Here is a 25,170-nt window from a genome sequence, read left to right on the forward strand (position 1 = left end):
AGGGCTTTCTCTTGCTTCTCAATGCATTTTGTTGAAGGAATCACTGAAGAAGAAAAGTCAAAGGGAAAAAAGAAATATGTAGAGGAAAAGAATTAATGTGTCAGATTTTAAGTGTGTTGTGATCCGGAGTCTCTCTTCTTTCTACCAACAGACTCAGAAGCAGTACAGTTATCAGCTTGTGCGAGAATCCCAGAAGCAACCCCAGAAGATCACGTGGCAGCCACTCTTAGAGCCCACAGGCTTGTGTGGTTGTCATGGGGAAGGCTTTTCAATTGAAATCAAAACACTTGGGCTCAGGCTGCCACCATCGAGAAAACGCTTTTCATCCATGAGCACAGATAATTCGCCTAAGTGACAGGTTTCACCTTGGAGAAGCACTGAACTGAGCTGGTTTACATAGTCAATTATTGCTCATTCCACAGAAGAGAGCTGGGAAGGAAGGGAGGGGGGCGGTGGTAGCTAGACAATGCCGAGATGCCTGCCAGCCCGCTGAGGGGAACAGCTCCTCCGGCTGTTTCCAGCCCTGTGAGAACCTCACTTGTGGAGAGAAAACAAAGCTTCATCTTTACCTCCTGATGGTTCTTTAAAACACACACACACACACACACACACACACACACACACTTTGGCAAATGAGAAATCAAAGACCAACCCAAACCAAGAGATGGTCTGCTCTATTCTAGAAAGTAACTTTATATATGCCCATTCAAATACTTTCAAACAGTCTTATAGGCAAAGGAAGATGTGAAATACAGCTGGAGTATGTTTACTGATTAACTTTACATATCTCATTCAATAACACAAGTTAGGAAAAACAAGCCAGAGCAAGGAGTCAAAAGTCAGGCACGCACAGCACCATGAATTGGGTTCCGCGCATAAAGTAAAGTTCGAGAGAGAATCGCATCAGAAGACAGACAGCTCTCGGGGAAATGATGTGGAAGAGAAGTCTGAAGACAACACCCCAGAATAAATGAAGTACTTATTGTTGAAAAATGAGCTCAGATCTCAACCAATTCCAAAGTTCAGAATTTACTGCACCATTCAGGACTTTCCCTCCAAATTTCCTGTCTCCTGTTTCATTGTACAACAAGGGATTCTTCATACTTTCTATGAAATACAACAAGGCGATTTTTGCAGTAATAAACTCCACACATGCATGACAAATTGAAGCATGCAAAATGTTTAACATCCCAGTTCACAGACACTTTAGGGACAAAATCCGATTATGAATTATATGCCACAGTAAATAGGGCTCAATGTTTCATAAAGTAATTTATAGTTCATAAAAATGACAAAATGTACCTGTCAGACAGAGCGTGGAGAGCCGTTCTCTGGGCTGCCTGCTGGAAGAAAGGGCAGAGATGTTTATTTAATATGCTGACTTTAAAATTATGTGCTCAATCAATACTTAAAAAGAAACTCTGTGTCACCCACACTTCTGACAGGTGGCCAAATATGAAACTACTAATAACACAGTAGAGAATCCTCTCGTGTTAGGAAACGAATATTTCTGAAGAGTTAAGGGAAGCCCCCATGGGTCACACTTGCCACCAGGGGGTGAGCTTGAGGAGACTGGACATACTGCACAGGTGAGGTTGGACAGGTCTCAGGAGACGTGGTACTGATCAGAGCTGTTTCACTTTTACTTCCGGAATTCCCTTTTACCATTTGCTTTATTCTACTTTCCTGTAAGGAAAAGATCTGTCTTGGTTCCTTTGCAGCTTCTTTTCCTACGCAGCTATAATTCTGGACCTGGTTTTCAGATTTATTGATAAAAGCATCACAATTGGATATTGGAACATTGACTCGCTATGTGATGATATTAGGAGATTGCTGCTATGTTTTAGACACAGGAACATAACTGTGGCAATGTTTTTATAAAGAGTCTTTTAGAGATTCATACTGAAATACTTATGAATACAATTACATGATGCTGGGGTTTAAAATAATACAATTGGAGGGAAGAGAGAGTAGGTAGGCATAGAAATGAAATGAGATGGCCTTGGGTTGATAACTGTTGAAGCTAGGTGACAAGAACACAGGAGGAATGGTATAGTATTCTGGGAATTATTGTGTGTTTGAAATTTTCCATACTATAAAAATTAAAAGAAGAAAGGAAATAAGAAGGCCTCCACTGCTCCCTCAGATTCTCCAAGTTTTGCACTCACTTTCCTTTCGTCGTCTGTCCTATTTTTTTGTCTGTTTGCCTTATGCCGCCAAGCACTCTGAATCTACGGAAGGCAGAAAAAGACTTCTCTGACCGAGAAGTCACAATTGGGAGGGGATCAAGGCACGGCCTCGAAGACCAAGGCCTCCTCAGGATGCACGTAGGAAATAAGGAGTGTTCAGAGTCAGTCTTCACCTCGTACATGACATATGTCAAATTTACTGTTTACCAGGGATACCAATGTTTCCCACGCTATTCCTCATTGCAGGTGGGTGGCAGACAAAATAGAATCTTCAGATTAGAAAAAACGACACATCAGAACCATTATCTCTATTACAGAAAAGAAATATACCCTTGGCGACGGTTGCATATCCTTGGATCACGCAGTCAGACCAACACTTACTGAATTCCTACTACATGAAGATGATTGCTCTGGGGTTTCAGAGGGGAAAAAAGCCAAAGCAGAAGTGGTCACTGTCCTGGACAAGCTGAGTCCCCAGGGAGGGAGTCAGAAGAGAGGTCCAGGGATGACTGGCAGACAGTTATGAAGTAACATGCAAATAAACAGATGAAGATAGGACAGAGCTACGAAGGGGCAGACGTGAGTGGTGACTAATGGCTGGTGGACCTACAGCTCCTCAAACAGGGTGTGGAGCTGTTAGCAGGTGCTCTGGAAATATCTGCAGAGTAAACATCAACGAACGAATCACTTAGGGGACCCTTCCCACTGAAATGTGGTCAGGCGAGAAGAGGCACTGGTGGTCCTGGACTAGACGGCGGAGGAAGGGCCTGTCCAAGCCCCTGGCAGTGGTTCTCACCTGGGCTACCCTCCCCCCAACCCCCGGAGCATCTGGAATTGAGTGTGTTTCTGCGTGTCACACTCACGAGGGGATCACTACTGGCATTTAGTGCCTGGCCCCAGGGATGCTAACACTTTTCAAACGTCGGCAGGGTCCCCTTGTACAATCAGGAACTGTCCCCTTCAAATAGCAAGGGTGTCTCTGTGGAGATGCTGCAGCAAAGTAGCGATGAAAGGCAGATCTCAAAGACAGAACCCAGGGAACATGAGCTCCTGGGCCTGGCACCAGGATTGGAAAATAAATTAGTAAGAGAAACTTAGATAATTCCACAAGGGACGCAACCACAGTGAGTTAGGAGAAAGCATAAAATCTGTTCAACAGGGAATTGAGAGTCTTACATTCTGGGACAGGTTCTGCCTTACATTTATATTATGGACCTGGAGTCTGGTCCTCGACCCAGGTCTCAGTTTCCAAACTACCCTTTCCTTCTCCAAATGGAGGCTGAGGGAGCCAGTCAAGGTCTAGGCTACTGTGGACAATCCAAGGGGCAGGGGTCCCCTCCTTCTTGCCTGGATTCCAGGGAACGACAGCCCAAGTGACCTGGCATTGAACGAACATGATTCGTTCAAGACAGAGAAGAAGAACTACAGCGCTTTCTCTTTGCGGGGACACCTGAGGGGGTCGAATGTGGCAGGGGGAAGAGGTGAGAAGTCAAGGAAGGCCTGGACAGCACTCCCTGCCCTCTCCTCTCTCTCCTTTGTCTGTGCTCTCCCGAGGGCCACCCCAGGAGCAGGTTCACGAAAAGCACCCGGCAGGTGACAGGCAGCTGTCATTGTTCCCAGGTTCATCTCCTAAAGCGTTCTCCCTCACACAGCAAGATCGCTTTCCACTTTCGGCAGTTATCCTTGAAAAGAACTTCACTCTCTAGTAAATACACAATGTGTTTGGCTAAATATACAAAAAGTGTTTGGAACTCCCCGAAGGAAAGATGGCAGGTATTATCAGCACAGCCTCTCATCATCTCAGCAGGAGGCACTGGAGACAGACTCCTCCCGGAATAACAAAAATCACGAGATGTGACTAAAAGGTCAATAGGAATCTCTCACATGGCACCTGAATTTTCGTCCAGCCCTGGATGTCAATTTTTTTTTAAGTCTATTGATTCTCTTCTCTCCTGCCTGCAAATACTTCCCGCTGACTTTTGTGATAAGGAAACACAGTGCTTGTTGATGTGCAGTCTATAAGAAGATGATTTAAGAAGCAAAAGCAAAGCAAAACAAACCCCAAACAAGAAACTCAGATGCCCGACCATCACTAGAATGCCTGCGAATTGACGCATCCCAGGTGGTGGTACCTGCTGAGAATAACTCCCTAGGACTGACATCGGTGAGTCCTCTAATGTAAGCTGAGTTGGAAGCTGGGAACAGTCCTCTAATGTAAGCTGAGTTGGAAGCTTTCCTTTAGCCGATGGACACGATGCTGGGACCAAAAGGGCCTTCTGGGCTGAGACATCATGCATGTCTTTCTGTGACCCTCACCCTTCAATCTGCCACACGACTGCCTGCACTACTATTTTTAATGCCTGCTTTTGATTGTTCTATTTAATTTGTTGTTATTCTACATCATTCAGAACTTTACAGAGGAGGACTCATCACCCATCAAAAAGGAGATGAGACTATATTAAATGCTTTAAATAACTCCTTGAGGGAAAAAAAAACAAACTTAACGGCATTAAAATTGTATGTTATATACCAAAGCAAAGACCACCACCACCACCTTTTTCTTACTGCCTCCTCTCTTAAAATAAACTTTGGCTGTTGCACACTATTTTATTTTACTGTTGGAAAATAATAAAATAAACACTGGAATGAAATAGCAGAGAAAAAAATTACTTAGGTGACTCATGATTGAAACGTGAAAAACTACTCGTAGAAAACTAGATGAATTTCCCAATTTCCTTCTTTCAAGACTTGTATGTTAGAGCAACCATATTTCTCTTTCTAAATCATCGTCTCCTCTTGTGACTTTTTTATTCAGTTCTCAGCAAAACAGATTGAAGCCTTAAGACAATGCGTCACTGATCCTTCCTGAGTTCATTACTCATTCATGAATGACTCTGAAGGGTAAGTCTGTGAGACAAAACAAGTTCTCTGCCAGAAATAATTATTTTCCAGGTTCTCTTTGAGAGATGACATGTTTTCTCTGTCTTTATCACAGCAAGCTGGGCGCTTGGGAACCTAATCAGTAGACTTGCAGGTTTCAACATACGCTAAATGAATTACCAGTCACAATCTGTTACTGAGGGGAAATCAAAGAGGAAGTTAAGTGCCCTTACTGTAACTGGGTCGAGCGTAGAACAAGTTCATGGATATTGGAGGGGGAGAAAGCAAAGGGAAGAGGCTAGAATTCAGAGGGGTCTTAGCATAATCCAGTTTCTTTCTTACTTGATAGAAACAGAAATACCACGTGGACAGCTCCATAAAGCCAACTGCTGTACCTATCAAGTGCAGGGCCTGGGCTCTGCTTGGGTGACAGTCAAAGCGGACAAAGCTTTTGCCACATTGTACTTGGAGTCTACACGTGAGCCAGACATGAAAAGTTAAACACACACAAGCATTCTAGATCCTGGATCTAGACAAGGGCTATGACCAAAGAGGACAGAATGTGAAGGGACCTCTTTTGGAATGAGTGCTCAAGGAAGGTTCACTAAGGAAGGGATAACAAAGCTGCCACAAGGAGGGCAAAGAAGAGTTACTGAATGAGAGAAGTAGGAATGGGGAAGGAAGGAAGGGAAAAGTGTTCGGGAGCAGAGGCCCAAGGCAGGCCTAGATCTCTGGTCAGTGGAGGAACTACAGGAAGGTTGCTGTCAGGGAGGTCAGTGAGTGGTGGGGACAGTGGCAGGTCCCAAGGGCTTCGGAGGTCAAGTTAAGGATTTTGGACATTATCCACAGCAATAAGAAGTCACTGAAACGTTTACATGAGGGGAAGCTGGGTGAAGGATATATGGCAGCAGTCCCCAACCTTTTTGACACCAGGGACTGGTTTCATGGAAGACAACTTTTCCAAGGACCGGGGGCAGGGGGGATGGTTCAGGAGGTAATATGAGCAATGGGCAGCGATGGGCAGCGATGGGCAGTGGCAGATGAAGCTTTGCTCGCTTGCCCACCACTCACCTCCTGCTGTGCGGCCTGGTTCATAACAGGCCGTGGACCCCTGATATATGGGACCTGCCTGTACGTTCTTTGCAACTTCCGATGAATCTATGTAATTAAAAAAAAAGGGCTTCCCTGGTGGCGCAGTGGTTGAGAGTCCGCCTGCTGATGCAGGGGACATGGGTTCATGCCCCGGTCCGGGAAGATCCCACATGCCGTGGATTGGCTGGGCCCGTGAGCCATGGCTGCTGAGCCTGCGAGTCTGGAGCCTGTGTTCCGCAACGGGAGAGGCCACAACAGTGAGAGGCCCGCGTACCACAAAAAAAAAAAAAAAAAAAAAAAAAAGAGTAGGCAGTGAGGCAATGACCCACACTTTTATTTTATTTATTTATTTATTCATTCATTCATTTATTTATGGCTACACTGGGTCCTCCTTGCTGCGCGTGGGCTTTAGTTGCGGCGAGCAGGGGCTACTCTTTATTGCGGTGCACGGGCTTCTCTTGTTGTAGAGCACGGGCTCTAGGTATGCGGGTTTCAGTAGTTGTAGCACGGGGGCTCAGCAGTTGTGGCTCTTGGGTTCTAGAGCGCAGGCTCTGCAGCTGTGGTGCACGGGCCCACCTGCTCCACGGCATGTGGGATCCTCCCAGACCAGGGCTTGAACCCGTGTCCCCTGCACTGGCAGGTGGATTCTTAACCACTGTGCCACCAGGGAAGCCTCAACTTACACTTTTCAAATTCCCTTCTGGCCTTTGTGTGTTGAATGGATTGGGGCAGGAAGGGGCAAAGTTGAAGGTCATCTGCAGTGATCCAGGAGAGAGAAGGGCACGGTAGCGGTGGAGGTGGAGAAAGTTCATGCTACATTTTGGAGGTAGGGTTGAGGGAACTGGTGATTGATTGAACGTGGGAAGTAGGGGAGGCGTCAGGAATGAGTCCCAGGTTCCTGGCTTGAGCACCTTGTACAGACCGAGAGTCACTGATGGGCAAGACGGGTGCAGGAGCAGGACAAAGGCAGAGCTTAGGTTTGGGTGTAAAAAACTCTACTTTGAAAAGACACATACACCTCAGTGTTCACAGGTGCACTATTTACAACAGCCAAGACATGGAAACAACCTAAGTGGCCATCAACAGATGAATGGATAGAGAAGATGTGGTGTGTATTTACAATGGAATACTACTCAGCCATAAAAAGAAAAGAATTTTGCCATTGGCAGCAACATGGATGGACCTGGAGAGCACTATGCTTAGCGAAGTAAGTCAGACAGGGAAAGACAAATACTGTATGATCTCACTTATATGTGGGATCTAAAAAATACAAGAAACTAGTGAATATAACAAAAAAGAAACAGATTCAGATATAGAACAACTAGTGGTTACCAGTGGTGGGGGGGGGGCGCATTACAGGGGTGGGGAAGTGCGAGGTACAAAGTACTGGGTATAAGATAGGCTCAAGGATGTATTGTATAACATGTATTGTATAACATATAGCCAATATTGTGTAATAACTGTAAATGGAAAGTAACCTTGAAAAATTGTATTTCCAAAATGCTATGCTCTCTCCCCCGTCTCCCAAAAAAGTTTGGGTGTGTGAAGTTCAAGTTGTTTATGGGAAGTCAAGTGCGGATGTTAAACAGACGGTTGGATTTGAGATTAAAGCTGCTAAATGATAATTAAGTACACAACGTCCATATGTTTTTGACAAATGACAGTCATAAGAAGACAGATGGCTTGATTTTCTGGATCTACATTTTGCTATTGTTCTAAGAGAAGAAGATCCAGGAGACAGCTGGTTAGAACACATCTTTGTTTCCGCACTCCATGTGGGATTGACCTCCATCTCTGCTACACACAGTATCAGGTTTATGACACTGACAGTCAAGGAGGTATCACTGCAGCAGTGATTGTAATCACATTGCTTCACCTGTGTTAGGACACTGTCTCCACGTTTAATTACCTGAATAAATACTATCACAGCTTATCTTACTTCATTTGTGTTTTGCTGTTATTGGAAGAAGGCTGTGAAATTTATAGGGGCACACCTGTCTTTCTAGGAATTCTGGCTGGTGAGGCCTTACTTTTTTCTTGTCATTCTTCTTCAAGTTAAGACTTGTTATTTATTAACTTATTTCCCTGTTTAATTTCCTTCTACCTCTATTAGCATATTTTATGTTTCGTTAACTTTTATGTTGTTGTTTTTCATTTTGGTCCCCGTTGATGAGTATTTTTATGTTGTGAACATCCATTTGGTGCTTTACAACCCATTTAGGAACATTTGTAAGACAAAGGAAAGACTCTATTTCTGGTCTTTTTTTTTTTTTTTCCCTCAGTCATGAGTACTTTGCATTTTCGGATTCCTAGAAATGCTGTCTAGGAAGCATTTTGTTCAGTGGACTTTGACCTTATCCAGTACTCTACAGGGGTCAGGCAGAGTCAGGGAGGACAATATAATTTATCATCCAAATAAGAATAGTTCTATCCAAATAAGAACAGTTCTGAGAGTGAAAGGGGATGCTAACCCAGTGGGAGTCAGGGACAAGGGGAGAAAACCCTGCTTTTTTGGGGCACAATGTATGGTCAGTTCTAATAAAGATGACTCTACAAATATAAACAAGATCAGGATTAGAGGACAGAAATTCAGGGGCTGAGGAACCTGCCAATAATGTAAGCAAACAGCTGAACGGGGGTCAGCGGTGGACAAATCACTGCGACTCTTGGTGTCTCTTTAAATCAAGCCAGTGCTTCTCCTGTTCTCTCTCCAGTTCGTCCTCTTTCTCTTTTGAGTCTGCCTACAACCCAAGGTCCTTCTCATGAAGCTTGCCTCGACCGCTCAAGCTCTTGTTGACCCTCTGCTCTCAGAGCTCCTGGTCTAGAACATGGCTTAGCGCTGGGTTCTCTTCTTTCCTGGGGAGCTTGCCATCTGCTTCACGGAAATTTTAGTCTTGGCTAAAAATTCAAGTTCCTTGAAGATCACTGAAGGCGGAGATCCCAGCTCATCCTCCCTCCGCCGGAAAGAGCTTCCTGCTGACGGACAGCACCTGCCGTGTGATTCGCCAGTAGGACATGAGTAGGTAACTTCCGGTGATAACAAATGTTACTCTCTGCCATGGCTCCAATTTCAGAGCTTTGTTGAAATACATTTTTTCCCCCTTAGCTGTATATTCTTTCTCTATTTTACTATCTTGAAAAACTAGGGTACACATTTCTCTTTAGAGAAATTTTGACTGGTTGTTTTATTTTAACTGTGTGGCTTAGATTTGCACGTGTCTACCAGAAATTTGATAAAGACAATAACAGACATTTATTAGTACCTAGTATATCCTATGGGAAGTGCTGATTAAGGTCGATGACACCAGATGGTTTGCTGGATAACGTTATCTCATAATTCGGATTCCGGTTCCAATTGACTGATTTGGGGGCATTATTTGAGGTTGGGGGCTGCCCAAATTTGGCAACTCAAATCTCCTGAGAGGGATTATTAAAGGAGGCGCTCTTGTCTTCACTGGGCATTTCCAGGACATTTTATTCTAGAGATAACACTATGAATAATTGGTGACATCTACCACGTGGTCCCTTCTGCTTCCAGGCCCTGGAGGCTTTTGCCATCAAAACAGAAAACTCGGGGGGCAGCCGCTACGAGCTAGGAGAAAGAAGGGAAGGTGTGGGGATGGTGTGAGTACATGCCCCGGGGGCTGTCCCTCACCCACAGTGATTGATGTCAGAGTCCTCCCAGCAGGCCAGGGTCCCACTGAGGGTATGGACGGTATCAGGCACCCTGAGTGATGGGCCATACTGACTGCCATGTGGGCAATATTATGGGTCAGAGGATCCCAGTGGATTCCTGGAGGATGTCTGTGCACCAGGGGTAGCTGGTGTGGAGGTGGTAAGAGGTCAGTCTGAAGTGGGCGGGTGGTGGTAGGAAGATCCATGGCTGTGCATGAGGTTATAAGTGTGGGTGCTGGGAGGGAGAAGTGAGCTGGGTGACATTCAGCCCCAGTATAGGTCCTGGGGAGCAACTTGTGCTTCAAGAGCTGTGGCGTCACTGTCCCATGGCAAGTAGCTTCTTCTACCTGGTCATCTGGACATTTACCCCATAAAGGACTGGACTTAGGGAGGCTAGACACCAGCTCCTTGAGAATAGGAAGTGGGTACCAGTTACATGACTGAACAATGTTTGGTACAAGGTCCAACCGATAGCACAAGGCACGTAAATGCTTGACGAATATAATGTCACTAGGTGACCAAGCCATAATGGTGCCCCTCCTGAATCCCTGAGGTATAACGGATTAGCTTTTATCTCATTCATTCATTCAATTTGGTCTCATTCCAAAAACGATTTGTGTCAGAGGATGGGACAACCGGGCTTTAGTCTTTAACAGATTCTAAAGTTTATTCGAGCTTCTGTTAGTACAATTACAAATTTTTTTTTTAATTATTATTTTTAAAGAAATGAACAAGGCAGTCTTTTGCTTTTAAACAGGCATCACCCTTCAGCTGCCAATTACCCTTTTAGATGAGAGAATCTGACAAACCTTTGCTGAACTATTATTTTGTTCAAAATCAAAATGGCACTCTCTATGTACCTGCTTCCTTGTAAGAAATTCACTTCTTTCCTTGTGGCATTTTTCAGTAAAAGCTTCTATCCAGGTACTATACAAGGGACTGTTTTACTCTATGTGACCCCTGCTGGGCAGGTGGTAAATTATTAATCTTTCTTCTCTCTCTGCCTCCTTAGTCTCTCCCCTAGATTACCAGCTCACCATTCTCACTTCCTCCTCTGACTTCTAGATCTATTCTTCTATCATTAGCTCCTTGCCTTTGCTTAGATAAATCAGTTTTCTGGCTTCTTCCTGTACTCCTCTCCTTTTATTACCTAAATAAGCCTAAAAAAAGTTCCAGCAATGTAAATAAAGAACATTTCTGGGGAGAAGGGGAAGAGGAGGGGGGGGGGAGATGTTAAGATGTACAGTTTAATGGTTTTACACTAATATCTATTTATAGTAATATAAATTCTTTTTAAAATTGAAATATAGGTGATTTACAACATTGTGTTAGTTTCAGGTGTACAGCGAAGTGATTCAGCCATATATGTATATATAAATATATACACACATATGTATATGTATTTTTTTCAGATTCCTTTTCATTATAGGTTATTACAAGATATTGAATATAGTTCCCTGTGCTATACAGTATATCCTTGTTGTTCATCTATTTAATTTTATTTTTTTTTAATTTATTTATTTTATTTTTGGCTGTGTTGGGTCTTCATTGCTGCACGCGGGCTTTCTCTAGTTGCGGCGAGTGGGGGCTACTCTTCATTGCAGTGTGCGGGCTTCTCACTGTGGTGGCTTCACTTGTTGCGGAGCATGGGCTCTAGGCATGCGGACTTCACTAGTTGTGGCTCGCGGGTTCTAGAGCACAGGCTCAGTAGTTGTGGCACGTGGGCTTAGTTGCTCCGCGGCATGTGGGATCTTCTTGGACCAGGGCTCGAACCCGTGTCCCCTGCATTGGCAGGTGGATTCTTAACCACTGTGCTACCAGGGGAGTCAATCTATTTTACATATAGTGGTGACTATCTGTTAATCCCATACTAGTAATTTCTCTTTCCCCCCTTACTCTTTGGTAACCACAGGATTGTTTTCTATGTTTGTGAGTCTGTTTCTGTCTTGTAAATAACTCATTTGTATTATTTTTTAGATTCCACATATAAAAGATATCATATAATATTTGTCTCTGTCTGACTTCCTTCACTCAGTATGATAATCTCTAGGTCCATTCATGTTGCTGCAAATGGCGTTATTTCAGTCATTTTTATGGCTGAGTAGTATTCCATTGTGTACATGTACCACATCGTCTTTATCCATTCATCTACTGATGGACACTTAGGTGGCTTCCATATCTTGGCTGTTGTAAATAGTGCTGCTATGAACATTGGGGAGAATATATCTTTTCGAATTAGAGTTTTCATCTTTTCCAGATATATGTTCAGGAGTGGGATTGCTGGATATATGGTAACGCTATTTTTAGTTTTTTAAAGAACCTCCATATTGTTCTCCATAGTGGCTACACCAATTTACATTCCCACCAACAGTGTAGGACGGTTCCCTTTTCTCCACACCCTCTTCAGCATCTATTATTTGTAGACTTTTTAAGGATGGTCATTCTGACCAGGGTAAGGTGAGCTGATACCTCATTGTAGTTTTGATTTTCATTTCTCTAATAATGAGCGACGATGAGCATCTTTTCATTGGCTTCTTGGCCATCTGTATGTGTTCTTTGGAGAAATGTCTATGGAGATCTTCTGCCCATTTTTTGATGGGGTGGTTTGTTTTTAAAATATTTTCTATTAATCCACTTTAGCATTTTTGTCTACTGACATTAAGATATTGGAACAGAGGTTTAGGGAAGTTGGCTTCCTCATGGTCAGAGTCGGTAGGTAAGGGAACCAGGCCAGTGAAGTACCACAGAGCACCCCGGTCCTGCCTCTGCCGGGCTGTGGACTCTTCAGGGCAGAGATTGAAGGGAAGGGGACCAGATACATTTTGGATTCTGCCAATCCCAGCCAAAGAGGACTGGTGGGATGATGAGCAGATGTAAACAGACACGGGGGGCAAGCTTCCTCTGGGGATGCTAATGCAGAAGCAGCAAGGAGTCGTCTCTTAGATGTTTGCAAAGAAGACAGGACGGCTTTAGGTTTTTGAGACTAATCTTGACTCTTCAAGCAGTTTACAGGCAGAAACATACGGGTCATTTAGAGCTTGCCCGAAACTCCCAGGGAAGAATTCTTTTTACCTCCAGGGCTCACTATGACAGGACTACACATGTAAAGGAAGTGCCTGCCTGAGTCAGGTCTGGTGCTGTTGGATGAAGGCAAAAGATCCCAGCTCGGCTGTCAACTCTCAGATCTGTGAGAACGGCAGAAGCTTTTGGATTCTGGGACAGAGCGCTGGCAAGGCAATAACACCTTCCATGTGAATGAGTCCGTGTGTGTGCGTGGGCCCGTGCGTGTGTGTGCGTGCACGTGCTTGTCAACGTCACATTGAAAGCAAACAAGAAGGACCAACGAATGGCAGCTGAGCTGCCTGGAGACAGGCTACAGGTAGTGCATGGATTGCAATTCCTGGTTCTTGGGAATGGGAGGCTAAATTGGGAGCGTGCAGGGTGATGCAATCCAGGCCCCGCAGGCTCTACGTGGCTGCCTGGCTTTCTGGCCTGCTCCTCAGGGCTTTGGTCAGCCACACACTCCTGCAACTCTTCTCACAGTGCTATTTCAGTACAGGCCAGACTTCGAGCACAGCCAAGATGACGTGGCCCAGTAATAACTCTCATCTTTGGCAGAGCAGGTGGACACTGGGATTGCTCACTCCCCACTTTGGTGGGTTTGCCCAATGCCTTTTGGAGCTTTTAATAGAATCCTTACTTTACCTTCATACAATGCTTTGGTGGAGTCCCATTTACTTTTTCTTTCTTTCTTTCTTTTTTTAAATTCCAGCAGTTTATTAGGTTAGCGGTTGGTTTAATTCAGCAGCTAAATAGATGTTATCCAGAGACCTGCTTTGTTCTGTGTTTACATTGTCAACGTCACTGCCTCAGTAGGTGGTTGGTTCTTATGAATGCAACCAGAGCCCAGGTTGTGGAATACAAATGCTACTTTGTTTTTGCATAAAGACAAGATGCAAGTCACATAACTATTTTGATAGTTTTGTTAAAATAATGCAACCTGTGCATGAAGAACAAAAATCTACCAAAATCTAAGTCTGGCTTTCTGTTTTCGCAAAACATCTCTTTTAGTCAGACAAAGTAGCAATATTTGAAGGTAAAAATAGGTTTGTCATGGTTAGGTAAGAGTCTCATAATTGCACTTTGCAAACCAATTATATAACGTAAGAGAAAAGCTGAAGCAGTTCTGATTGTTCTATTATTGGTATTAGGATTTTCACCCTTCAAGTGACCACTGCTTGATGGTTTATACCTGAAAATGTTTTCACATATAACATGCAATCACACCCTCTTCCTTCAACTGCCTTGGACTTCTAAGAATGAAGTCCAGGTGGAAAGGAGACGTACCCAGAAACACGTTGCTGAATCAGACCTCCACAGACAGAGATTCTGGCTAACCCACACTCTAGCACTTTTCTATGTGAAGAGGACCATGTCTGGTGACATTTCAGAAACCATCTGGTCTACTTCTTTGTTTTTTGATCTTCTTGGCTACACCGTGTGGCATGCAAGGTCTTAGTTCTGTGACCAGGGATCGAACCCATGCCCCTTGCAGTGGAAGTGCGGAGTCTTAACCACTGGACCACCAGGAAAGTCCCTGGTCTGCTTCTTGTTTCACTTGGCACAACTTGTTGGCTACAGATCTGGTCAGGATGGAACTGCAAGTGCCCAGGGGCACTGAATTCCTGCAAATGATTTTGCTCCAGTAGAAACAAAAGGTTAAGATAGTCTCCTGAGAAAATCTGTGCTTCTGAGATAACCGGCCCCACTTGGAGAAGATTTGGAAAAACACAAACACAAACACAATTTTCCGAGTGCATATCTGGACCAGGTACCTGAATGACTGCAGGTAAATCCTTTCCTATATGAAAGCCCCCAAGCCTGGATACGAGTGATAGCACAGACTCCAAGGAGCATCCAGTCTTGAATGGTTACAATTCTGCAAAAGCTACTGAAGAAAAAAACCCCATAAAAGTCACAGGACAAAGGGCTATTCCTCCGAGTTAAATAGCAGTGTCCTCCGGAGGGAGATTTCCACTTCCTCTGCCAACCAGCAGCCCGGCTGGCAGCTGTATTTGAGCATGCCTATCCAATAATGGTACATGGCCCTTCTTCTGTTTTCTGAATGGAGTCTATTTTGGTGGTACTGATATGCACAGTTAAAAAAGCTTGGCTTTTTTACATTTTACATTTTACATTTTAACAGAATGTAGCTTCCTCTGAATTCTTCAACTTAACAAAGCCATGATTCTCCGTTTTTGTGTTAATTGCATGTTTGCCCAAATTCAGTGGATCATCTCCTAATTTTTATATAATATTCTCATTTTCCAGATATCTGCTGAGGGTCCTCAGGTTGAAATTAGTCACATCCTATGATCCAAGCTGAGTGGACACAACTAAACCTCCATCAATCTCAGGTCCCCAGAGGAGGTCTGAGAAAAAAAGTGAGGAGACGGGGTTGTGAGCCGTTGTATATCTGTGCTCTGTGACATTTAGGTTTGCTGACCATTTCAGTTTTGGAAATGACAGTTGATTAATATAAAAAAAGACAACTACTTTTTTGTGTATCTCCACCAATGCCTGCGCTTCTCACAAATGTTTATAAAGAGTGGTATGATGTAATAAAACTGGCCTTCTTAAAAGAGTTTTGCATTTGCCTCTGGTGACAGTAAAATTTTATTTATAAAATATTACTTAAGTAAGCTTTAGGGCTGTTAAACAAACAAATAAACAAAGATGCAAAAACCTCCTGTTGAACATTCGTGTTTCACTGACTGTGCCTGAAGGTTTGAATTATGATTACTTCACATACAGATGACAAAGATCTGATAGTTTTCAATGAGCGTTATTGTGCTGTTTCCATATTAGAAAGAAACCAACTTGTCAGTATAATTAAACTGGATAGGTAGCTTAGGTTCAACATTAATGCAGGACAAAAAATTATAAAAAACATAAACTACTCTTTTTTTTTTCTATTTTTGCTGTTAGGTTTAATATATGTAATACATACTTTTTTGTATAGTCATTGAGAACAGGGCATTTCCCAGCATTTAAAAAGTCCTTTAGATTTTTGAGGTTAAATTATCCTAATGAATATTACGAATGTGTAATTCATCAAGACCAACAAAGCCAGCGTCTTGCACAATATTTTACATTTAGTAGGCATACAAGATTCTTCTCAGAATGACTCCTTTGGAAAAATGTTTCAGCTCTTGTTGGCTACAAATCCCATCTATGATATAGTTCATTTCTAATGTAGGAGAAACTTGATTTTGGAGCTCACCCCTCAAACCTGGTCCTGATTACTGCTTCAACTCCTGTTTATATAATTCTACACAATTTTGGCAGGATTCAAGAGCACATACCAGGGTGTTGGCTTTTATGAATCTCCTGGGATGTGAATGTCAAGCTGACTGGATGAACTCTGGCCACAAGTCCCAGACAAGCACAATGACTCTATTTATTCAGACTTGGCCGCCTGAATGCAGATTGACTCAGTGGGTAATAAATTTTCACAGGCCAAGAACTTCAGCATCAACCAAGCTGATTCTGAGAAGAAAAATACACCCAGGGAAGTGGAGCTGGGCTGCAAAAACCTCCTATATTTTTATTTCACATCTGCATATCATTCGGCTAATACATCTGGTGACGGATGGACACGCACTGCTGATGGCTTCAGAGGTTCTTCTGAAAAGCTCTGCTTTCTGTTATGCAATTGTCATATTAAAAAGGAACAAGGAAAAAAATGACCAGCGGCCATTACAATTGGCAATCTGCTTTTAATATTACACCCAGAGCTGATGTTACTTATCCAGTGACCTCTACGGTAAACAGCAGAAAATTGAGATGGGAATGTTCCTTGTGCTTCTTCTTAAGAAACCAACGTTAACAAAAGGCAGTTAAGAACTGCAATTCAGTGCTCAGAGCAATCTCACCACCTATAATCCTGACACCTTGAGACGCGAAGCTTTAGAGTCACTCTAAGAGGACCGAGATTCTTTTTGAGGGACATGATTAGTACTCCATGCGTTAAGAATAAGAAAAGAAGTGGCTCTTTAACTTGCAGATTTATGCTAATTACCTGGATATCTATTAAATGAATTGTGTGTTCTCCAAATATTGACTGGGGATTAAAAGGTAACTTTTCTTCATTGTGAGAAGTAAATGATGCCAGTAGGAGAATTTCCCTCTACAGATTATATCCCAGGATCACTGCCTGTAAAATTAAAACTGTCAGTTTAAGTGGATAAACCATGCTCATTTAAAGAGAAAAATGTAGTTATATAATTAAAATGAAAAGACTGCCTAATACGTACGGATAATGTAATTACTGGAAGCTGCAGGCACATACACAGCCATTTAGTTTGCATCCCCTCTCCTTACTTCCCTGCGCTTATGTATCTGTCATCTCTGAAACGCTGTGTGCAGTTGACACGATCTTAGCTGCTCCTTGTTGAGTGTCTTATTCACGTGGCCCTGTCCTCATGCCTTAGCGGTAATAATTTCATCTAGATATTTGCTGTGTCCAACCTCCCAAGCTTACCCTCCTCACCTGAGAGGCAGAACTCATTTTTTTTTAATAACCTTAAATCTGCCTTTTATTTATTTAATTTTTTTGGCTGCGCCCGGTGGCATGCGGGATCTTAGTACCCCGACCAGGGATCCAACCCGTGCCCCCTGCAGTGGAAGCATGGTGTCTTACCACCGGGCTGCCAGGGAAGTCCCAGAACTCATTTTCTTTTTTTTACTAAATGGGAAGATAGGCAATATAATTCATTTCTCCCTTCCAAATCCATTTAAAAAATGGCTTGAGTACTTAGTACCTTCAGGAATCATTTTGTCTTAAATCTTCTAACTCCTTTACTTTCTTCCAAAGAAACGCTGGCGTCTAGAATTGTTAAAACCAAGAGCCACAGGTTTTAACTGGAGATCAAACCAACTGCCACACATATCTTGTGTCCTTCCTTCATTTACTCAGACACAAAATCTGATTCTCAAATCATTTGTCCTGTTTCTAGTTTGAACCTCATCAAGTATGAAAACTATAGGAGCAAACATGAGATTACGACTCCATTTCCATTAAACCTCCACATTTTGTAAACCTGGTCACAATCCTAGCTCTAGAGGTTAGTCAAAATGCTACAGTTTTTGAAAGGGAAGGCTGTGAAGAAATGCACTCTCTTGGTTTTGGAGGCTTCTGTTTGAGATACCTTCTAGAAAGTTATAACCTCAATATGGCTTGGTGTGAAGCACATTTAACAAGTGACTATTGACATTTCTACAGAGATTGGATAAATGCTTTTCTCCTAAATAGGTAGGTGATTTGTGTATTTATCTACAGACAATTTTTGTCCTTGGGTCTATGTTTTTTTCTTCTTTGTCAATACTTTTGATCTTTGGATAGGACTAATTTGAAAAAAAATCAGTGTTTAATTAAAAAAAAAAAAGGGAGACCCAAAGTCATCTTTGATACTGGACAACAGCCAGCAGGAAATACTCTCAATTCAATAACATTATGCATCATTCATGCATCCATTCAGCAAGTATCCAGCACCTCTGCTGTGCCAGATACAGTTCCTGCCCTCAGGAAACTTCCAGTCTGGTTGGTTGAGATACTTAAAAAAGTAAACGTAATGCACAACTAAAATTATGATGAGACCTAAGAAGAAAGCTTAGGTTATTGTGACACGGACTAACCAGGGGTCCAAGTTAGATAACTGGAGACTCCCTGATGAAGTGAAATTTATGCTGCACTTCCAAGATGAGTAGGTATTAATGGGGCAAAAATCAGGGGGGAGAGGCCTATGGAGGGCCTGAGGCAGCTGAGTTTGGCTTGTTGGAGGAGCTGAAAGAAGACCCATGGGGTGGAAGTACCATGAACCATCTCAGTGTGAAGTGAAAGGGAAGCGTTGAGTGAAGCCAGCTGGGTAGGGTACTGTCGGCCAACTACGGGCTCTGGATTTTACCCCAAGTGAAATGCGAACCCATTTAAGATTTTAGACCAAGGAATGACTTGATCTGATTTTGATGCTTTGACTTGATCTTTTTCAAAAGATCCCTGTGAGGAAGTTGTATTATAGAGGGGGGAGAATGGACTGGTTTAGACTAGCCAGGATGGAAAGAGGTGGATGGACTAATATTTGTGAATTTATAGGGATTAGAGATAAAATTAACATTTGAGTGAGGAATAGGGAGTCGTCAAGGATGAGCCCGATGTTTCTAGACTTAAACAACTGGGTGCCTGGTAGTTCTAGGTTTAGAAATGGTAACAGTCACAAGAGGAACATATTTGTGTGTGGATAGGTAGAGGGGTGGCAAAGACCAGAACTCCAGTTTGGCACAACTTGGATTTGAAATGCTTGTGAGACATCCAAGTGGAAAAGTCAAATAGGTCTGTGGTTAACAAGAGAGTTCTGAGCTGAGGGTATAATTTTAGAAATTGTAAGTATATAAAAATTGGGGCTTCCCTGGTGGCGCAGTGGTTAAGAATCCACCTGCCAATGCAGGGGACACGGGTTTGAGCCCTGGTCCAGGAAGATCCCACATGCCGTGGAGCAACTAAGCCCGTGTGCCACAACTACTGAGCCCACGTGCCACAACTACTGAAGCCTGCGTGCCTAAAGCCTGTGCTCCGCAACAAGAGAAGCCACAACAATGAGAAGCCCGTGCACAGCAACAAAGACCCAACACAGCCATAAAATAAGCAAATAAATTTATTAAAAAAAAAATTGAAGGTCATGGGAATTGATGAGATCATCCAGAGAGAGACAGAGAGGACGTGGAGAGGAAAAATCAGAAATGCTAAAAGATTCCAACATTCAAGATTGGCTGCAGGAGGAGCAGTCAGCAAAGGAGTCTGAGAAGACACAGCCAGAGGGGCAAGAAACAAACCAGGAGGGTATGGTATTAGACAACTCAATAAAAGTGGGGTAATTAACAGTTTTCAATGCTGTAACTCTTCTGGTGAGACAAAGGACTGAAAAGAGCCTGGTACATGTGCTCTGCAGACCCACTGAGGTCACTGGTGACCCAGTGAGTGGTTCTGGTGGAGAAGAGGGGCAGAAAAGAGTCAAAGGAGTAAGTCCCCAAGTAACTGAGAGGAAATGGGACAAACTTTTGATAAGAGGAAGGCAGTGTCCTCTTATAGTAGGGGGAAGGGAGACAATGAGTGAAGACAAAGGTAGTTGTGTGCATCTGGTTACAGGAAGATGAGGCTTCCCTGTTAGATGCCAGTCAGCATGGTATGCAATAGGGAAGTAAAGATGAATAAGACACAGCATCAGATTCAGGTCACTCACTCAAGAAATCAGGAAGACAGATAACTAAATCTCATATTATCAATTCTGTGATGGAGGTAGTTATAGGATACTCAGGGAGAAAACTCATAAAATGCCATCACCAGTGAACTGCTGTGAGTTACGTATATATAATGTAATACCCAGAAATGCCACTAAAAAAAGCTATACAAAGAGATACACTCAAAAATACTATAGATAAACAGGAATGAAATTCTACAAAATGTTCCAGGAAGCTACAGGAATTCAGGAAAGAGAAAACAGAAAAATGAAAAAACAAAGAGAACAAACAGAAGACGAAAAATAAAGTGGTAGACTTAAGCCCTAACATAATTAATTACCATTAATGTAACATTACATTAATTAATATTAGTTAATCAGTTTAATTATCAACTAATAATTACATTAAATGTAAATGGTCCAAGTACATCAATTAAAAGACAGAAATTGGCAAAGTGGATATGCTGTCTGTAAGAAACTCACTTCAAATATAGGTAGGTTGAAAGTAAAAGAATGGAAAAAGTTATATTATGCAAACATTAATCAAAAGAAACTAACAGTGGCTACATTGATATAGGATAAAGTAGACTTCAGGGCAAAGAAGATTACCAGAGTGGAACATACGTAATTATAAAAGGTCAATCCACCAAGAAGATGTAGCAATCCCAAATGTGTGTGCACAAAATAACAGCTGTAAAATATGTGAAGCAAAAACTGATAGAATGGAAAGGACAAACAGACAAATCCACAATTATAGTTGGAGACTTCAACACTCCTCTCCCAACAATCGATAGAGCAACTAGACAGAAAGTCAGCAAGGATATAGAATATCTCAACAACAACATCAACCAACAGGTTCTAACTGACATTTATAGAACACTCCACCCACCATCAGCAGAATACACATAAAACATATACCAACATAGATCATATCTTGGGCCATAAAAAATACTCAATGCATTTATAAAAATTGAAATCATACAGGATAGGTACTTAGACCACAATGGAACCAAACTAGAAATCAATACAAGTAAGATCACAGGGAACCTGGAAACACTTGGAAATAAAACAACATGCTTCTAAAAGCATCAAAGAGGATGATGTCTCACTGAACTGACTGACAATGAAAATACAACATACAAAAATTTGTGAGATGTGGCTACAGCAGTGATGAGAGTGAAATGTACAGCACTAAATGTTTATATTATAAAAGAGGACTGGGCACATACCCTGAGCAAACCACAATTCAAAAAGGGTCACGTACCACAGTGTTCACTGCAGCGCTATTTACAATAGCCAGGACATGGAAGCAACCTCAGTGTCTGTCGACAGATGAATGGATAAAGAAGATGTGGCACATATATACAATGGAATATTACTCAGCCATGAAAGGAAACGAAATTGAGTTATTTGTAGTGAGGTGGATGGACCTAGAGTCTGTCATACAGAGTGAAGTAAGTCAGAAAGAGAAAAATAAATACTGTATGCTAACACATATATAGGGAATCTAAAAAAAAAAAAAAAAGGTCATGAAGAACCTAGGGGCAGGATAGAAATAAAGACGCAGACGTAGAGAATGGACTTGAGGACACGGGGAGGGGGAAGGGTAAGCTGGGACAAAGTGAGAGAGTGGCATGGACATATATACACTACCAAATGTAAAATAGATAGCTAGTGGGAAGCAGCTGCATAGCACAGGGAGATCAGCTCGGTGCTTTGTGACCACCTGAAGGGGTGGGATAGGGAAGGGAGGGAGGGAGACACAAGAGGGAAGAGATATGGGGATATATGTATATGTATAGCTGATTCACTTTGTTATAAAGCAGAAACTAACACACCATTGTAAAGCAATTATACTCCAATAGCGATGTTAAAAAAAATCAAAATAAATCAATTTTCGAAAGTAAAAAAAAAAAAATAAAAGAGGACAAATCTCAAATCAATAATCTAAGCTCCCTCAAGAAACTAGAAAAAAAAGAACAAAATGAACCCAAAGCAAGCAGGAGGAGGGGAACAATAAAGATAAGATAGCAATGAAATTGAAAAAAGAAAAACTGACAGAGACTACCAATGAAACAAAAAGCTAGTTCTTTGAAAAGAGCAATAAAATTGATAAAGCTCTAGTAAGACTGACAAAGAAAAAAAGAAGATCTGTATCAAGAATGAAACAGGGGCTATCACTATAGATCCAGGCATCAAAAGGACAATGAAGGAACATAACTCTACACACATAAATATGACAACATAAATGACCTGATGGATTAATTACTTGAAGAGCATGTACCACCATAACCTACCCAATGTGAAATAATCCGAATAGTCCTTTAAGAATTAAGGAAATAGAATTTGTAAGTTTCTAAAAGTCTCCAGGCCCACATGGTTTCCCTGGAAAATTCTGACAAACATTTAAAGAAGAATTAACATTAATGTTATACAATCTCTTCAAGAAAGAGAAGAGCAAGGAACACTTCGCAATTCACATGATAAGCCAGCACTGCCCTAATGTCAAAACCAGACAAAGGCAATACAAAAAAAGAAACCTTCGGAACAATATTCCTCATGAATATAAAAAGACAAGCATGTGAGGAAAATGTAGAGCAATGGGAATTCTCTTATACTGCTGGTGGGAGTGTCAGAAGGTACAACCATTCTGGGAAAATGGTTTGGGATAGTCTACTCAAATTGAACATCCTATAGCACTTCTACTCTTGGGGACAGACCAATAGGAATGTTCCCATACACCCCCCAAAGACCTGTACAAGAATGTTAGTAACAGCACTATTCCAATAGCCCTAAACGCCCTCGTGTACGTCAGCAGTAGGACAGGTAAGCAAATTACAGTATATGCACATAATGGAATGGGATCCAGCAATGGAAATGAAAAAACTTCACTTCATGCAATATCATGCATGAGTCTCACAAACAAAATGCTGAGCGACAGAAGCCAGACACAGCAGCGTGCACTCACGATCCTATTGATGTAATTGTGCTTCAGAGACAAGCGCAATTACCCTACGGTGTTAGAAGTCAGGAGAGTGGTTATTCTTTTGGAGGCTGCTGCCCCGAAGGGGATGTGGGAGACCCAAGAGGCTGGTCATGTCTGTGTCTTGATCTGGGTGCTGGCTACATGGGTGAGTGTGGTTTATGAATATTCATCAAGTTGTATTCTTAGGTAACGTGTAACTTTCCTCTATGCCTGGTGTATTCCATTGTAAGTTGACTAAAAAAGAAGAAAAAAGCCTACTGGATCTGGTGACATGAAGATTGTGGGTGAGCACAAGTTGTGAGGAAGTGGCAGGCTGCAGGGATCTAAGGTTGATTCCAATTTTACAAATGGCGGCACCAGAGCACCGAGCAGTTCAGTGACTGGGTCTAAGGCTGCAGAGCCACTGGGTAGCAGAGCAGGGACTTGAACCCAGGGAGCTGCTGAGCTGGTGCTCACTCACTAAACTAGCCTGTCTCTTATTTTGAGAGCACAGAGGCAATGATAAAGGAACATCAAGACGGGAATATGTAAATGCATGAGTGTATGAGGCTCCTTTAGGAAGAGCAAACAGCTGTAGCAACTCGATGCTCTTGTGGATGTTCCTTTATCACAGTGGCTACACAGGCTGGTGACCGACAGTCACAAAGACCACCAGGTGTCATGTTAGAAGAGGACAAGGATTTTAGTACCCTATATTTATCGAGGCAGGGAAACATACAGTACATTTTTGAAAGATTTTGGGTTAAGAGACGGACTCTGATTATATCTGAAAAAATAATTTACGTTAGATGCTTAATTATCTCTCAATGCCAGAGAAATGCAGAGCGTGTATGTGTGCCGTGTATATGCACAGGCTCCACTCTTTTGGGGTGCAATCATATTTCGGTCTTGAAGAGAAAAATAATTCTATGTCATCAGTGTTTTTCAAAAGCATGGGATTTACGATTTTGTGATTAGGTCAGGGTATATATAGGATATATAAAGGATAACTTAATATAATCAGTGTTAGAGCAATTACTAAACTGCCACATACGAAACCACTGTCCGGAGTCTTAATTACAAGGGAGGATTAGGGTATGAAAGTCATTCATTCTGTCAGCTGCTTTCATTGTAAAAGACAGGAAGGTGTACATACGTACGGACCGAAAGCAAGAAGGATGTGACTGGTAGGTTCACAGTACAATATTTTCCACAGCTACAGACTGAAGCAAAATGAGTAAACGAAAGGTTCTCACTGCCTTAGAGAACGTTTCTAGTTCATCCTTGATAACTAATTTTTTAAAATTGTGTTTTCAGTGGAAACATTTCCTGGAGATAATTCAGGAAATTCTTTCCAAATTAAGAAAGTCTCGCTGAATGAAACAGTCTGTAAATCCCTTTTCCAGTATCAAGTATACACACTCTACATGTTTGCTGTGACTTAATCCACAGCAAACACAGGTTCAATTCTATCTGGACCTCCACTGGGGAAAAAAACACAAGAGATGAAATCATTTGCTTGTAGACACAAAGACGAGGAACCCACATGAGGGGTGAAATCGTTCCCCAGATCTGCCAAGATTGCTGGGTTGTGGCTGTCTGATGGGCCTGCTGCTTGCACCTAGAAACAGATCAATAAATCTCTAAAAAAGCCTGAGTGGCCCTCCTTGCTCAAACTTTCTTCACTTGGGCTTTTCTCAGCTGGCCAATCTAGTTTCAAACTGCATTGGGTTCTATCTCATACCCAGTCCCTTCTTTGATGCCTCACCTTCTCTTACAAGGCGAGCAAGCTTTTTTGTGATCTCACAGTCATATCTGGCTCAGATGCTCTTCCCGGAAATTTCCTTTGATCTCACCTCTGCACACTCTCTCGGTACATTACGTGCATTTGCATGTCTAGACAGCTGCAACACCTGCACAGCATTCCATGATACCTCTGTATAAAATTCACCCTTCCAAGATGACCTGAACAGTATACGTGTCTTGTGTCACGTGTAAAAATGACAGAAAACCTCTCTGAATTGTCTTTATACCTATCACGTTTACCCCACCTTGACACGATACAAAACAGGTG

The 25,170-nt window shown here is 42.3% G+C and overlaps 1 protein-coding gene across 2 annotated transcripts in view; it reads right to left on the minus strand.

Annotated features, from left to right (window-relative positions):
- Positions 1 to 25,170, minus strand: part of AFF3 (ALF transcription elongation factor 3) — a 558,275-nt gene that overhangs the window by 94,027 nt on the left and 439,078 nt on the right. For both annotated transcript variants that reach the window (XM_082672922.1, XM_082672923.1), the window contains one exon: positions 1,303 to 1,343. In XM_082672922.1, the coding sequence (XP_082529048.1) occupies positions 1,303 to 1,343 (41 nt within the window). The remainder of the gene's footprint in view (positions 1 to 1,302; positions 1,344 to 25,170) is intronic.

The sequence above is a fragment of the Grampus griseus genome (genome assembly GCF_964374135.1).
Source record: "Grampus griseus genome assembly, chromosome: 15".
NCBI lineage: Eukaryota > Metazoa > Chordata > Mammalia > Artiodactyla > Delphinidae > Grampus > Grampus griseus.